Below are 15,588 nucleotides of genomic sequence, written 5' to 3'. Positions count from 1 at the left end.
GATGACCCAAGCCAACACCTTACCATCACTGCTAGGCCCCGGGCTAATAATAATTTTAACTTGATGGAAGAACGGTGTATTATTACGGACATTATCAATCTCTGTGTAATTAAACCAAATTTTACATGTAAGTGTAATTTACCTAATTATAATGCAAGTAAGTTGAAGAACGATAGAGAAATAAAAAATGGTCAACCCACAACTCACAGATGGGTCTTGAGCCCAGATAAGGTCTAGGCCCAGGTCCAGTAAGCTCCGATCAATCAAAAGATTTATCTCAAAACCCTAACCAGGCGGCAACTTCGATATAAAAGCACTTCAAACATTCCACTCTCTGCCTGATTCATAGCATTTCTTCCTACTCACTGCCTCTCGCACTGCTCTCTCTCTCTCTCTCCACATATATCTGTTAACAATGGTGTCAATGGAGTTCTGGGGTAAGCTTCATCTTAGAATCTGTTCTGTTTATACCGTTTCTCTCTCTCTCTCTTAGGGTTTTAAACTTACGTTTTGATTTTCATCAGTTGTTACTGTATGTGCTCTCTTTTGGTGATTCCTGATTGTTTTAATGGTGTACGTTATGCTTTGCTTGCTTGTTTGCTGATAGAATATAGGAAAAATAAAGGGTATGAAATTGGGTCTAGGGTTTTTCACCCAATAAGAGAACAGAAACCACGAGACTTCAAGTTTCTACACATCATTTTCTCAGCAACCAAACAGAAGGTTGTTACTTTTTTGGCCCCATTTAATTTGGGTTCAGTGTTTATGTACCTATGTTTTTTAGCTTTAAGCCTTACAATTTATTAGTGTGCGGTTTCCTGTATGTGCCTTCTTTTGGTGATTCCAGATTTTTTTAATGGTGTATGTTATGCTTTGCTTGCTTGTTTGCCTATAAAATATAGGAAAAATAAGAGTGTGAAATTTGGGTCTAGGGTTTTTCACTCTCTTTTGGACACCCAATAAGAGAACAGAAACCACGAGACTTAGTTTATTTATATCATTTTCTCAGCAACCAAACAGAGGGTTGTTACTTTTGTGGCCCTGTTTGATTTGGGTTCAGTGTTTATGTACACAAGTGTGTTAGTGTGTGGTTTTGTGTTTGATTGAAGCTTATCAGCTATTGATGTTCTCAAAATGTTCTTAAGTTTGTCCTTGGATTTTTACTAGAAAATGTTTGTAAGCTTTCATTCTAAGATTGATCTATTAACAACTCTATAAGTTTCAATGACTTGTCTGATTCATGCTAAGACCTTGTGATTATTTGCTTCTTACAAACCCTCATGCATGTCTAATATACATATTAAAGAAGTGCACCCAGTTATACAGACGTACAAATCATGCAAATATATCATTCCTTGTGTTCCTCAGTATCACATGTTTTTAATTGTTTAAGCAAATGCTATGTTGGATTGCTATCTATCCATGAATGTAAAATGCTTCTGGAGCTTACATGTTCTTTATTTGTCCACATCATTAGCCATTAGGACAATTCTATATTATGACATGTAACAAATGTTTTGGATCTGGATTTTCATTCAATGCAACAAATACGACCAGTTGTTTTGGGAATAGTAATTTGCTATTATATCACTGTATTGCCATATCATCTTCATGTTATTTTCAGGTGTTGAAGTTAAAGCTGGAGAGTCCCTTAAGGTCATACCCGAGGGAGAAAAACTCATACATATTTCACAGGTCTCAATAATTGTTCCTGTGTTATTGGTGAAGTTGATGTTGATTAAATTTATAACATTCACTTGCATGTTGTTTTCTATGGTAAAACGTTTGGATTGTTTTTGTTTTCCAGGCTGCTCTGGGTGAAGGAAAGAAGGACAAGGGAAATATATTTGTTCCCCTCCGTGTGAATGTTGGTGGCCAGAAGCTAATTTTGGCGAACCTTTCAGCTGAGCGTTTCCCTCAAATAACATTTGACTTGGTGTTTGATAAGGAATTTGAGTTATCGCATGACTGGAAAAATGGCAGTGTCTACTTCAGTGGATACAAAGTTGACAGTTCCTCTACATATCCTTCACTTTCATTGTTGGTCATGTTCAATGTTTATGCAGTTAAATGTTCATTGCTTGTTTGAATGCTCTTTGCTATCAGTATTTTAGAAATGTGGTTTTGTTTCATGGCCTCAACTTCAAAATGAAGGTGGTGGTAAATGCCTGGTAATCTCTAGGTAGATCCTATTCTGGAATTTCAACTTATTGACTTGTTCCCTTGTAATTTCTAGTTAGAGAGGCCCTCTTGTGATACAATTTGGATTGCATTTGTTTGCAATTGTAATTCATAGATTTAAATAGACATGATTTATTTTCTAAATAGAGAAGTTGTGAATCTTGACAGAAATTGTTTAAATGTTATGTTAACATGTTTCTTCTCTGGTTTGTCGCCTAGAAGTATCAGCCTCTTACTTCCCAAAGGGAGGTCAGGGGTTCAAGTCTCATAAGAGACAAGTGTGTGTGAGTACCAACCAGGAAAAAAAAAAACAATGACCTGCAACTTCTATCAATGCATGTTATTTTTGTGTTATGTATGTAGTGATTCTGTGCATGTCTTTGAGTTTCAGTTTATATTTCCTTGACTATTTGTTGTCTTGTCATCTCCACTGATAGTGAAGGTTTCTCTGGTGAGTGTAGATAAGTTTTTTTTCACTGTAAAGGCTTAATTTTTCTTTTTTGTTTATTTAAATAATTGATGTCTCTAATTAAGTTGTCCAATTATCAGATTCAGAATTTTCCTCAGAAGAAGAGGATGAAGTGATAAAGGTCATTGAAAATGGTAAATCTTGTATTCAACATGGGATTATATGTTAGTTATTGGTAACTTCAATGTCTAAACATGTCTCTTTCATTGGATCGTTGTGGAAACTAGTGCCTAAAGTTGAGAAAGTGAAGCCTGAAACAAGTAAAGCTAGTGCTTCAAAGCCTGAATCTTCTTCAAAGCCAAAGGTGATGCTTGTGGAGCCGAGCAAAGGCAATGAGAATGATGATGATGATGATGAGGATGAGGATGAGGAAGATGATGATGATGAGGATGAGATCTCAGATTCGGACGAAGATGAGGTAACTATTTGTTTATATATGATTGAAGAAGTCAGATAAATTATATTGTGAGTTTGTGTATTGCAAATGTTAAAATCTTTAAGTTGTATTTGGTATCTCTTTGCCTAGGGAATAGAATTTTCTAGTTATAATTACTTATGAAAGTTGAGGTCATATTATCTTTTAATGATTGAAATTACGCTATCTTACCTTGAGACGACAAGTTAGGGATTCATACAAGGGGAATGATTTAGAGATCAGAACTTGGGCTTGGGAAGAATATATTTAGTTGGAAATTAATTTCTATAATAACAAATTGATATTTTGTAGCCTCTTGGTTTAGGTTTAGGATCATCGACTTTAATATTATCACGTCATTGAAGTTGGACCTACATTTGCATTTTTTCCCATAACATTACAGGTACCAATTATTGCAGAACAGTGGAATTTTTATTTATTTATGGAAGTGCTAAAATGCATTTAGGAAAATTATTACTGAGGAATGATGTTTTTTGGTAATCATGGGATCTTACATCGTCTATTTGGACCTCTTTGCTTTATGTTCCAGTTGTTGCAACTTTACATTGAAGTTCATTTGATTAGAAGGAACAAAAATTGTATAAAAATGAGTTGATATGTCTCAAGTTGTTAAAGGTGTGCCTAGGTACCAAAAAAGCCCTAGGGTTGTCGACCTACTACAGTCTCATGCTTTTTTGCAGGCCCCAGGCTGGAAAATTAGCGTTATTGTTTTTTTAATCCTTCATATATATATATATTAATATTAAACAGCCATGAATTTAAACACTACATCCTATCAAGGTCGTATTCTTTGATAGATCATACTGTTCAATTTTATTGTTGACTAGCTACGATAACTGCAACTAGTGGTTGTATTGAATCTTAATAGTAATATAGGTTATTCTAAAAATTTACATGATTATTGCCTTTTGTTGTACATTTTTAATGGCATTTTATTTAGTTAATAAATATGCTTATTGAAATGGATTTATGCGCATTGATTTACTTGGTCTTCTGAGTTCACATGTCAAATGTGATTGTTAAAAGGATTAATTAGTTATGTTTCAATACTTGAATTGTTTTAAATGTAACTTGATTTAATTGAATTCATCTTCAAACTGAAAAATATTGATTTTTTTCTTTGTTTTGATATTGATTAATTTGTGTTGCATATTTTAATTTTTTTGAACTTAAATTTCATATTCATTTCTATTATACATGTGACTTACTTTGATTAGGCTCATTCCATATGTTGGGCCTTGCACTCAGGCTCCAGGAGACTTTGGTGCCTTAGTGCACCTTGGGCCTTTAATAACTATAGATATAGATATAGATCATGCAAATGTTTTAGGAGTACATTGGACTTCATAGCTGGTGTGAGAAATTTGAATGTGGTTTCGTTGTGGTGTCCGAAGAATTGCATGCTTAATTCTTGTTTTGATTTCTCTATTAGCTTGTTTGATGGTTCATGTGCTTATCTTTTTTGATTTACATGATTTGTTGCTCAGGAAATGCTTGATGATTTAGATGGAAGCAGTGATGATGAGGCAACACCGAAGGCAATGGTAAGTAGGAAATTGTTAGTTTGTGGCCGCCCGATTACTCACTACTTACCTTATTTTTTTAATGATCAATTTGAAGGTTGGCTCAGGGAAGAAAAGAGTGATTGAATCTGCGACGAAGACACCTACTACTAAAAAAGCAAAGTTGGCTTCGCCTCAAAAATCAGGTGGTCTGCTTTATCTTTTTGCTTAATGACATTTTGCAGATGCACTTTGTTTCAAAACATCGTATTTATAAAAACAATGTTCCTTAGTTTGAGATGCTGTCACCTACAAGAATTATCTGTGGGCCTTCATTATGCAGTCACGATTTGAAATTTTGGTTGATGATAATGTTATAACTATGATAAGTTGGATCAGTGTTGGTTTCTTATATAATGACTTGACAATGAAAACATCCAGAAGCATCCGTCTTTTTGGAGTGTTTTCAGAAATTGAAGTCAGGATCCTTTCTAATATTTGGAACTGATGATAATGACATCTCAACTCATTCTTAAAATACAATATGTCAGTCTGTGAAATTGTTTTTTCTTTTGGATTACTCAATACTTAAAAGATGGCAAGCATTAGTGTATGCTATTTTGTTTCTTGGCTGAATTCTCTCTCCCTCTATCTGTTCCTTTTTGTTTATCTCTCTGTTATGTTGTCCTTGTTAACAAGTTGAATGCATTATTTGCCTTGAAATCATGAACCTCCTTTCTGATTGTTTTTATCTCAACTCATGCTATGTTTGTATCTTTCAATATTTCTTGACCCAATTTGCTGTATTACCCCATTTTATTAAAGCAATATATATAATTTTTTGTTTTTTATTTGTCTAGATCCAACTTTGCACAAGAAAGAAAAAAAAAAAAAAAAGGGAAAAGAAAGGAAAGAAAAATTTCTACCCTTTTTGTTTGTTTCCTGTCTCAACTCATGTTTCCCTTTTTTCAGTGCCATGTCTGTTTATTAGAGAGATTTATTTGTCAGGATCAACTTTATGAGCTTAATTGTTATGTCACTAAAAGATTATGTTCTAAAACATGGAACCCTGATTTTGTAGCACATTATAAAGTCTGCCTGTGTATTTCCATCTAGTGCAATAACCGTTAATGGCGAAATATGAGGGTTAAGCGGATAAAATATGATAATATGATGAGAGGGATAAGGGGATATGTGGCGTTTGTTGCATACGTTAATGATTGTACCTGAAATATATAGTATTATTTGTCTATGTACAGCCTATTTGGAAATGATTATGGTTCACATTGTTTCACTCCGAATGGAGAGACTTATTTGGGTGTCATTTTAAAACTTTGGACGGTCAATTTTATTTTTCATTCTTTTGGAATAGGTGGCAAGAAGGGTGCACACACAGCGACTCCTTACCCTTCAAAGCAGGCTGGGAAAGCTCCGGCTAAATCTGGTGGCCAAGTCTCCTGCAACACTTGTAGCAAGTTCGTCCTCTTAACTGGAAGCTTGTTTTGTTTCAACAACTTGAACTAGCTAAGACTAACATTTTTAATTTTTAACAGGACATTTAACTCTGATGGTGCTCTACAATCTCATACAAAGGCCAAGCATGGTGGCAAATAGAGTTGTTCGGGCTGAAAGGTGAATTACAGGGACGGAGAGCTGTATGCTGTATTGGAGTTGGCATTTCAAAGTCTTTCATCAGTAGACTCGTGTATCCCCGATTTAAGAGTTTTGGGTTTTGAAAGATTCTATTAGTTAAATGGATTTAAGTACATTCTGCTTTCACGAGTGAATGAATTTTTTATATTGTCAAAGCTTTATTGAGGCTCATGGAGTTTGTTTTCTAGGTGGATGGTGGGTTGTGATGAATTTTTGTTGGTGTTGAATAGTAGGTTACTGTATTGTTTGCAAGTCTTAGATATTAGTATTAATGTGATAAATTAGTGAGATGATCTCTTTACCTTTGCCAATGCCACTGGAAATGATGTTTGTGTCATTGTCTGCTGCATTGTGTAAACAAACGGTAAGACTAGTATTATGTTGGTTGGAAACTATTATCCGGCTATAGACCATCTTTTGGTCAATTATTCATGTTATAATTCTCTTCACAAGGTAAATAATTTGTTCATCATTAAAATAATGAAGGTATCATGCATAACAATTTGTGAAACTATAATTGGGACGCAGTGTTGATATGGATGCGAGAGGTAAGTTCTTGAGGTTTTATTTTTGAACTGCGCTCCATACTTAAATAGTGCGTTATGCGAGAGGTAAGTTCTTGAGGTTTTATTTTTGAACTGCGCTCCATACTTAAATAGTGCGTGTGTTGTGAAGCAGGGTTGATATACGTGCAAAGAAAAAAAAATATGTATACACATTCTATTGTTCATCTCTTAATGTTACGTTTGGTGTGCAAGAATAGAATAGAATGAAATGCCCATTCTAACCATTTCTTTGTTTGGTATGCAACTTAAAGTGGGAATAATTATTCCATTAGAATGAATTTCATTCTTGGGAATTAAAAATTCGTTCCACAACTACTAAACTTATAGAATGATTATTTCATTTCCAAGTAATTTATTTTAAAAAATCGATTTCTCAAAACACCTTCATATTTCAAATCCAAAAACCACCATTACCTTCTATCACAATCATCTTTGCCTTTCACCACCACTACCACTGCCTTCCACCACCATCGGCTTTCACCATTGCCCACCACTTTCCACCACCGCCACCGCCACCGCCTTTCACCACCGTTTGCCACAATCGCCACCGTTTGCCACAACCGCTACCGCCACCACCTTCCACCACTGCTACTGCCTTTTATTACCACCACCGCCACAACCCTACCCCACCACCGACGCCTTCCACCACCGCCACCGCTACCGCTACCACCACCGCCACCGCCACCGCCACCGCCACCGCCGCCACCTTCCACAACCACTAACGCCGCTGCCATCGCCTTCCACTACAGCTATCGTTTTCTACCACCTTCCATCACCACCACCACCACCACCACCACCACCTTCCACCACCTCCACTGCCACCGCCACCGCTACCTCCACCACCTTTCACCAACACCATCGCCATCGCCACCACCACCGCCGCCTTCCACCACCACCACCATAATCACCACCTTCCACCACCACCACCACCACCATAATCACCACCTTCCACCACCACCACCACCACTTCCACTGCCTTCCACCGTTACCATAATCACACCACTATCTCCTTCCACCACAATCACCACATTACTGCTACCGCCTTCCACCAACACCATTGCCACCTTTCACCACCACTGTTGCCACCAATTTCCACCATTGCCACCATCGCTGCCTTCCAACACCACCACCTACACTACTACCGATTTCCACCATCCACCACTGCCATTGCCACCATTTATTTTTAAAAAATTATTAGAGAATATCATTTTGTTAATTTAATTTAATTTATTTGTTACTAAGGGATATTTTGGAGAATTCAATTAGAAATTTATTCCATTCTAAATTTTAAATTAGTCAAACCAAACACTAGACTGGTTATTAACATTCCATTTCCATACATTTCATATTTATAACCAAATAATGATTCTCACTTGTATTCCATTCCATTCCTGTACACAAAACGTAGCATGCATTCAAATGATTTGGAGGGATAGGGAAAAAATAAATAAAGGATAGGGCTTAAGTGTGGATGATTTGGAGGGATTGGGAAAAAAATAAAAATAAATGATAGGGCTTAAGAGTGTTTGGGTGGTTTAAAAGGAGAGAAAAAGAAATGATAAGAAGAGATAGGGAGGGATTAGTTAGGCTTGATCATGGTTCAGATCGATTCGGTTTGGGGATAAAGATCAAGCCGAACCAGTCCTCACGGATTGGCAAAAATTGAAACCGAACCGATCTGTGAGGGCCTTCAATTTGAACCGAACCGATTCGTGAAGTAACGGATCGGATTGGATCGGTTTCTGCGGATTGGGCTGATTTGGCTTTGTCAATCTTGTTCATTTTTTTTAGAAAAAATATGAATACAAAATCAATGATATTTACAGGGAAAAAGAAGAGTCCATGGCAGCAAGGAAACCCTAAAAGAAAAAAAATCACAAAGAATCAAAATTTCAGCAAAAGCAAAACATCTTCTCAATCCGAGATAGAGTTTCATATGGGTTTATTTTCCAATGAAAAACTTTAACTTTACATCTTCGGAAAGGTTAGGGCAATGGATTCCCTGTCTTGATAAAGGAAAATAAACTGAAGGTCTACTAGCACTGGGCAAAATCTCACTCCAGCGACCTGAGAGATCGGCGTCGTTCATCGAACAGATACGAGAACCCTCCGTGATGGCGTACACAGTGGAGCTCGAAGCCACACAGTTACAATTCAGCCATGGGATGGCCGTCGACGGCGTCGTCTTCCAGAATAAGAAGATCCATCACTATGCTATGGTGATTAATAGAAAATATTGATGTTATTTACAAAAAATGGTCAGAGAAAAGGAGAATAAAAAGATCCATGCAAAAATTTTGTGAACTAACTAGAAAAGAGGTAGATCCGATCGAAGAGGTCGCCGTTGCTTCGATACGCAGAGGTCGTCGTTGCTTCGAATCTGGTGAACGATGGATTGAGAGGTGATAGATTAAGAGGTGAGAGATTGGGAGGCGAAGAGTGAACAAAAACAGAGGTGAAGAGTGAAGACTGTCATAGAGACGAAGATAACTAGAGTCTAGAGAAAAGGGTGAAGAGAGAAGTGGGTGGAGAGAAGAGGCGAGAGAGGCGCAGCTAATGAAATGAGATGCCAGATCAGAGTAATGAGTTGTTTGGGAGCTATGGTTAGAATAATGAATTAAAAAAAAGAAAAGAAAAAGAAAAAAGAAATAAGGCAATAAGTATACTGTATATTCAATATTGGATATATATATATATATATATATATATATATATATATATATATATTATTCACGGTTCGGATTGACTAACGGTTCAGTTCGAATCGGTTAACGGTTCAGATCGATTTTTTCAGGGGCCAATCCGTTAACTGAATTGTGAATACCGGATTGCAAATTTTCCAAACCATTACTGAACCATGAGATCTGAAAACCGAACCGAACCACATGGATTGGATTGGTTCGGACCGGATTGACGCATTGACGGATTATTTGCTCACCCCTAGGGATAGTTATCACTCATTTCCTATATCTCTAAAAATGAGAAGATAGGGAAAGAAATGATAGTGTTTAAGTAATATTTTCATAATTCCGAAACTGCCATCAATAATTAAAAAGAGAAAATTATTATTTCACTCATATTCCTTTTATTAAAAGGGATATGATAGTAATTTGGTTGTTATCATTTCTCTTCTTTCTCCAATCTATATCCAAACAAGAATACTATCATTTCATTTCTATCCAAGCATAAATAGAGATTATTGCTATCATTTCATTTCATTTCATTTATCTCATAACTAATCCCATCATTTATTTTCTTTTCTCTCCTATGTATCCAAACAAAGCCTTAGAGAGAGGAGCGTATAGACCATGGGTGCAAACGGTCAAATTCCATGCTAATTTGGAATTGAACCGAACTGTTAACCATTGATACATTGAACCGGTTCGGTTTCAGACTATGGTTCTTTACTTTTTGAATATATATTGTAGATAAAAAAAAAAAAAAAAAATAATGCCAATATGCAAGACTGAATAGCTAAGGCTGAAAGTGTAATTGGTTCCTCAATTTTAGAATCAAAACAGAATCATTAAGAAACCGAATCGAAGTACCGGTTTGGTTTGGACTGGTTCTCCAGTTCTAACGATTTCTTCTCAATTGCAATGTATCGGTTGCGGTTGCGGTGTAACGGACTCGGATGAATATTGGTGAAAATTGATCGAACGGCTGGTTTATGGAGTTGTGCAACGGTATTGGACTCTTGAAAAATGGTTACTAACCGGGGATACATCTCAGTAAAATAAAACGCCATCCTCTTCGATTGCAATAGGCTATACTATTCAAACTTGCAATACTTTTAAAACTCCAGTGAAAACGCTGCAATATATGAAGCACGGACACCGACACAAGACACAAGTACAACACGACACGGACACGGCGACACGACAACTTTTAAAAAAATAGGACACCGACACAGCTAGGATACGACAATAAAATAATAATATAATTTTAATATATATAAATTAATTAATTTTTACTTAATATTTTATATTAATAAATATAATACATTTAAAATAGGCTCCATAAAGATCCAATAAAAACAAATATATATAATATATAGCAACTCTTTATATCAAGAAATGATAACAAAATCCTTACTAATATATATATATATATATATAGTAACTTTTTATATCCAACAATGGAATAACATAATCCTTGTAGCCAAACAAGTAGAGATAAGATTGGTACTTATCTGATATCCCCGTCTTTTTTTCCACATCACCATCATTTCGTTGAGATTCACAACACGTCTCTGTGCTTTTCTTTCTCTGCTGGCCGATCTTCATTTTTTAGATCAAGATGAATGGATATATTCATATGCTTTGGATATATGTATATGTAAACCTATAAATCAATTTAGTTATATATATATATGTTAAAAAAAGTAGTTATTTGGCTCTGAGATATTGCCGGATCCTTAGGGATTTTCTAGCTGTAAATAGTTAATTATATACAAAATAGGAGAGTTGACTCTAGCTGTAAATAGTTAATTATGTACAAAATAGGATAGTTGACTTTAGATTAGAATCAGTAGTTATTTTTGTTTCCTCTTCTTACAGTATGTATCACCTATTAATATAGGTTCTGTATAATTCTTTGATATACGAGAAATATATAAAGAAAATATTTCTCTCCTAATATTTTTTCTTCTCGTTTTTATGGTATCAGAGAAGAGACTTAATCTCTGACTCTTACACAAACTATTTTTTCTTCTTCCAGCCGTCCTTCACCATGTCAGAAATTTCATTTGATTCCATTTCTTCCACTTCCACATCAAAAACTCATGTAACCCATGCTTTCAACTCTGATTCACATTCTATCCAAATTATCAATATTCGATTAAATGGTGATAACTTCTTGCGTTGGTCTCAGTCTTTCCAGATGTACATCCGTGGACGGGGAAAGATTGGTTACCTGACAGGAGATAAGAAGGCACCGAAAAAAAAAGAATCAGCGTATTCAACCTGGGATGCGGAAAATTCCATGGTCATGACTTGACTCGTAAATTCCATGGAGGAAGATATCAGCTGTAATTACATGTGTTATCTGACAGCCAAGGAACTTTGGGACAATGTTAATCAGATGTATTCTGATTTAGGAAATTAGTCCCACATCTTTGAGTTGACACTAAAACGTGGTAAAATTTGATAAGGAGAGGACAACGTCACCAAGTATTTCAATTCTTTGAAGTGGCTATGGCAAGATTTGGACCTGTTTAATGACTACAAGTGGAAATTGCCAGAAAATTGTGATCATAACAAAAGGATGGTAGAGAATAATCTAATTTATAAGTTTTTTTGTAACTCTAAACATTTAATTCGACGAAGTTAGGGGGCGAATAATTGGCTGACAGCTTTTGCCCTCAATTGGTGAAGTCTTCGCTGAAGTTAGACGTGAAGAAAGCCGCCTAAATGTCATGCTCAGACAAAAAAGGAGCTGCTGCACCTGTCGAGAACTCAGCCTTGGTTGCATTTGATGCAAGTGCGAACAAGGTATTTGCCACTAATCAGAGAAGGTAGGATGACAGGCCTCGGGTGTGGTGTGATTTCTATAATAGGCCACGTCATACCCGAGAAACCGGTTGGAAAATTCATGGAAAACCAACAAACTGGAAAAGCAGCAAACTGGGCGACAGAGCTAATTATTCATTCCCTTTGGCAAACGAAGCTGAAACAGGTCCCTTCTCCAAGTCCAAATAAAAATCTCAGAAAATATAATTCTGAATTCTGTCCTTTATGTTCCAAAATTGGCTTGCAATTTGTTATCTGTCAGCAAATTATCTAAAGACTCTAACTGTCGTGTTATCTTTTTTGATTCTTATTGTGAATTTCAGGACCAGAACTTGGGGAGGACGATTGGCAATGCTAAGATGATCAATGGTCTTTACTACTTCAATGACAATTTTTCCAGTAATAAAATAGCTCATGGCTTTAATAGTAGTATTAGTTCAATTTCTACTCGTGAACAAATAATGCTTTGGCATCTGAGACTAGGACATCATAGTTTTCCTTATCTAAAACATTTGTTTCCTAGTTTGTTTAAAAATTTGGATTGTTCTTCCTTTCAATGTGAGAATTGTCATTTATCTAAGAGTCATTGAACTACTTATTTTTCAAAACCATATCGTGGTCAAAACCTTTCTACTTGATTCATAATGATGTGTGGGGACCCTTTAAGGTTACCACGAGGTCTGGAAAAAAATGGTTTGTAGCTTTCATAGATGATCACACTCAATTTTGCTGGGTTTATTTGATGAATGTGAAATCTAAAGTTGAAAAACTGTTTAAAGATTTTTACAAAATGCTCGAAAACCAATTTCAGTAAAAAATTAGTATACTACGCTAGGATAATGGAATTGAGTATTTCAATGAACATTTGGGAAGTTTTTTTAAAGGAAAATAGTATTTTACATCAATCTACTTATCGTGATACTCCTCAACAAAACAAAATTGTAGAAAGAAAAAACAAACATTTACTTGAGGTAGCTCGTGCCATGATTTTTTCTATGCATGTGCCAAAATATATATGGGGAGAGGCTATTTCAACAACATCCTATTTAATTAATAGGATGCCTACCCGTGTTCTTAAATATGTCACACCCTTAGATTATTTCAAATAAACCTTTCCCGAATGTAGAATTAACTCAGATTTACCATTGAAATTTTTTGGCTGCATTGTTTTTGTTCATATATCTAGCACGTTTCGCTCTAAACTTGACCTAAGAGCTGAAAAATATGTCTTTATAGGTTATGCTCCAAATAAAAGAGGATATAAATGCTATAATCCACAAACGAAAAAATTTTATGTGAGTATGGATGTTCAATTTCTTGAAAATCAATCCTTTTTTAGCAAAAATTATCTTCAGGGGGAGAGAGAAAGGGAAGACGACAATTTTTGGGAGACTATAATCCCTTTACTGAATCCCATTCTCTCTGACACTATTTTTCTGACTTACAAAAATAACTTGTTAAAGATATTGAAAATGAAGTTCGAAGTCAAGGTTTGCCAAATGCAGAAAAATCACAAACAGGGGGAGAAATACTATAGGAAGATCAAACTAAACCTGAGCTGATGGTTTATACTCGGGAAAAAAATCGGCAAGGAAATAAAGACCAACAGATCATCCAACCACAAGGTCAATCAGAATCTCCAAGTGAAGGTCCTCTGGGTAGTTCAGGTAATTCTAATCCCATTCTCCTTCCAATTTTTATTCCTATCACAACTCCTTCATCATTTTCATCTATTTCAACCTCCGATTCTGTCCCTCCTACTGCCTTACCGAAACCAATTCCCACAGATCTTGACATTCTTATAGCCATTAGGAAAAAAACCCGAGAATGCATCAAACACCCCATTACCAACTATCTATCCTATCACAGACCCTCCAATAGCCATAAAGCATTTACTTCTAAAATATCTAACCTGTTTGTGCGAAGAACCATCAAGGAAGCTCTAGATGATCCGAATTGGAAGTTAGCAGTTATGGAAGAGATGAATGCTTTGAGGAAAAATGGTACTTTGGAAGTAGTTTCAATACCAAGGGATAAGAAGATTGTAAGGTACAAATGGGTGTTTACAATAAAATGCAAGGCTGAGGTAGCGTAGAGACGTATAAGGCAAGGCTTGTAGCGAAAGGGTTTACACAAACCTTTGGAATTGACTACCAATAAACCTTTACTCCAGTAGCCAAAATAAACTCAATACGAGTTTTGTTATCCTTGGCTGTAAATTCCAATTGGCCCTTGCACTAGTTAGACATTAAAAATGCCTTCTTGAATGGAGATTTAGAAGAAGAAGTCTACATGAACTTACCTCCAGGATTTGAAAAGAGATTTGGAGAAGGCAAAGTTTGCAAGCTGAAGAAATCATTGTACGGTCTCAAACAGTCTCCAAGAGCATGGTTCGAACGATTTGGGAAAGCTGTAAAGAACTATAGTTACTGTCAGAGTCAAGCAGATCATACCATGTTCTATAAGCACTCAAGAGAAGGTAAAATTGTTATCTTGATTGTTTATGTAGATGACATAATTTTTACAGGTGATGATAGTATTGAATTGGAAAGATTAAAGGAGGGTCTCGCTAAAGATTTGGGAGCATTGAAATATTTCCTCGGCATGGAATTTGCCAGATCTAAGGAAGGTATTTATGTCACTCAATGCAATTATGTACTTGATTTGTTGAGTGAAACATGCTTACTTGGATGTAAAGCAGCAGAGACTCCAACCGAGCCCAACCAAAAACTATAGCCCATAAGAAAGGAGGATGTGGTGAATATTGAACAGTTTCAGAGACTTGTTGGAAGACTTATCTATTTATCCTATACTCATTCTGACATAGATTTTGCAGTAAGCAGAGTGAGCCAATTCATGAACTTACCAGGACAAGAACACTTCAAGGCGGTATACAGAGTCCTGAGGTATCTAAAGGGAACTACTGGTTAAGGCTTCCTATTCAGGAGATAGGGACACTTACAAATTGAAGTCTACACTGATGCAGACTGCGTTGGGAGCGTTACTGATCGAAAATGAACTTCTGGCTACTACACCGTTGTTGGAGGAAACTTGGTTACTTGGCGCAGTAAAAAACAAAACGTGGTGGCTAGAAGTAGTGTTGAAGCTGAGTTTAGATCAGTTGCTCATGGGATTTGTGAAGTTCTGTGGATCAGAAGATTGCTAAATGACTTAAGAATATTGAGTACCTCACCTATAAGAGTATACTGCGACAACAAGGCAGCAATCTCGATTGCCCACAATCCTGTTCTTCATGATAGAACGAAACATG

At 36.1% G+C, this 15,588-nt stretch overlaps 1 protein-coding gene across 1 annotated transcript; it reads left to right on the top strand.

Annotated features, from left to right (window-relative positions):
- The first annotated feature begins 282 nt into the window (after window positions 1-282).
- LOC132306121 (histone deacetylase HDT1-like) lies at window positions 283-6,428 on the top strand. Its single transcript, XM_059803363.1, has 10 exons — window positions 283-437; window positions 1,625-1,695; window positions 1,808-2,022; window positions 2,613-2,632; window positions 2,731-2,784; window positions 2,878-3,068; window positions 4,574-4,630; window positions 4,707-4,794; window positions 5,961-6,063; window positions 6,142-6,428. Exons 1-10 carry the CDS (start codon window positions 416-418, stop codon window positions 6,200-6,202), a joined length of 882 nt encoding a protein of 293 aa, XP_059659346.1. The 5' UTR covers window positions 283-415; the 3' UTR covers window positions 6,203-6,428.
- Window positions 6,429-15,588: the final 9,160 nt, after the last annotated feature.

The sequence above is a fragment of the Cornus florida genome, unplaced genomic scaffold (assembly GCF_030987335.1).
Source record: "Cornus florida cultivar Cherokee Brave unplaced genomic scaffold, ASM3098733v1 CherokeeBrave_3.0.0_Hap2_Chr05, whole genome shotgun sequence".
Taxonomy (NCBI): Eukaryota; Viridiplantae; Streptophyta; class Magnoliopsida; order Cornales; family Cornaceae; genus Cornus; species Cornus florida.
Note: the sequence above shows the minus strand (reverse complement) of the source record. Positions and strands in the feature narration are given on the sequence as shown.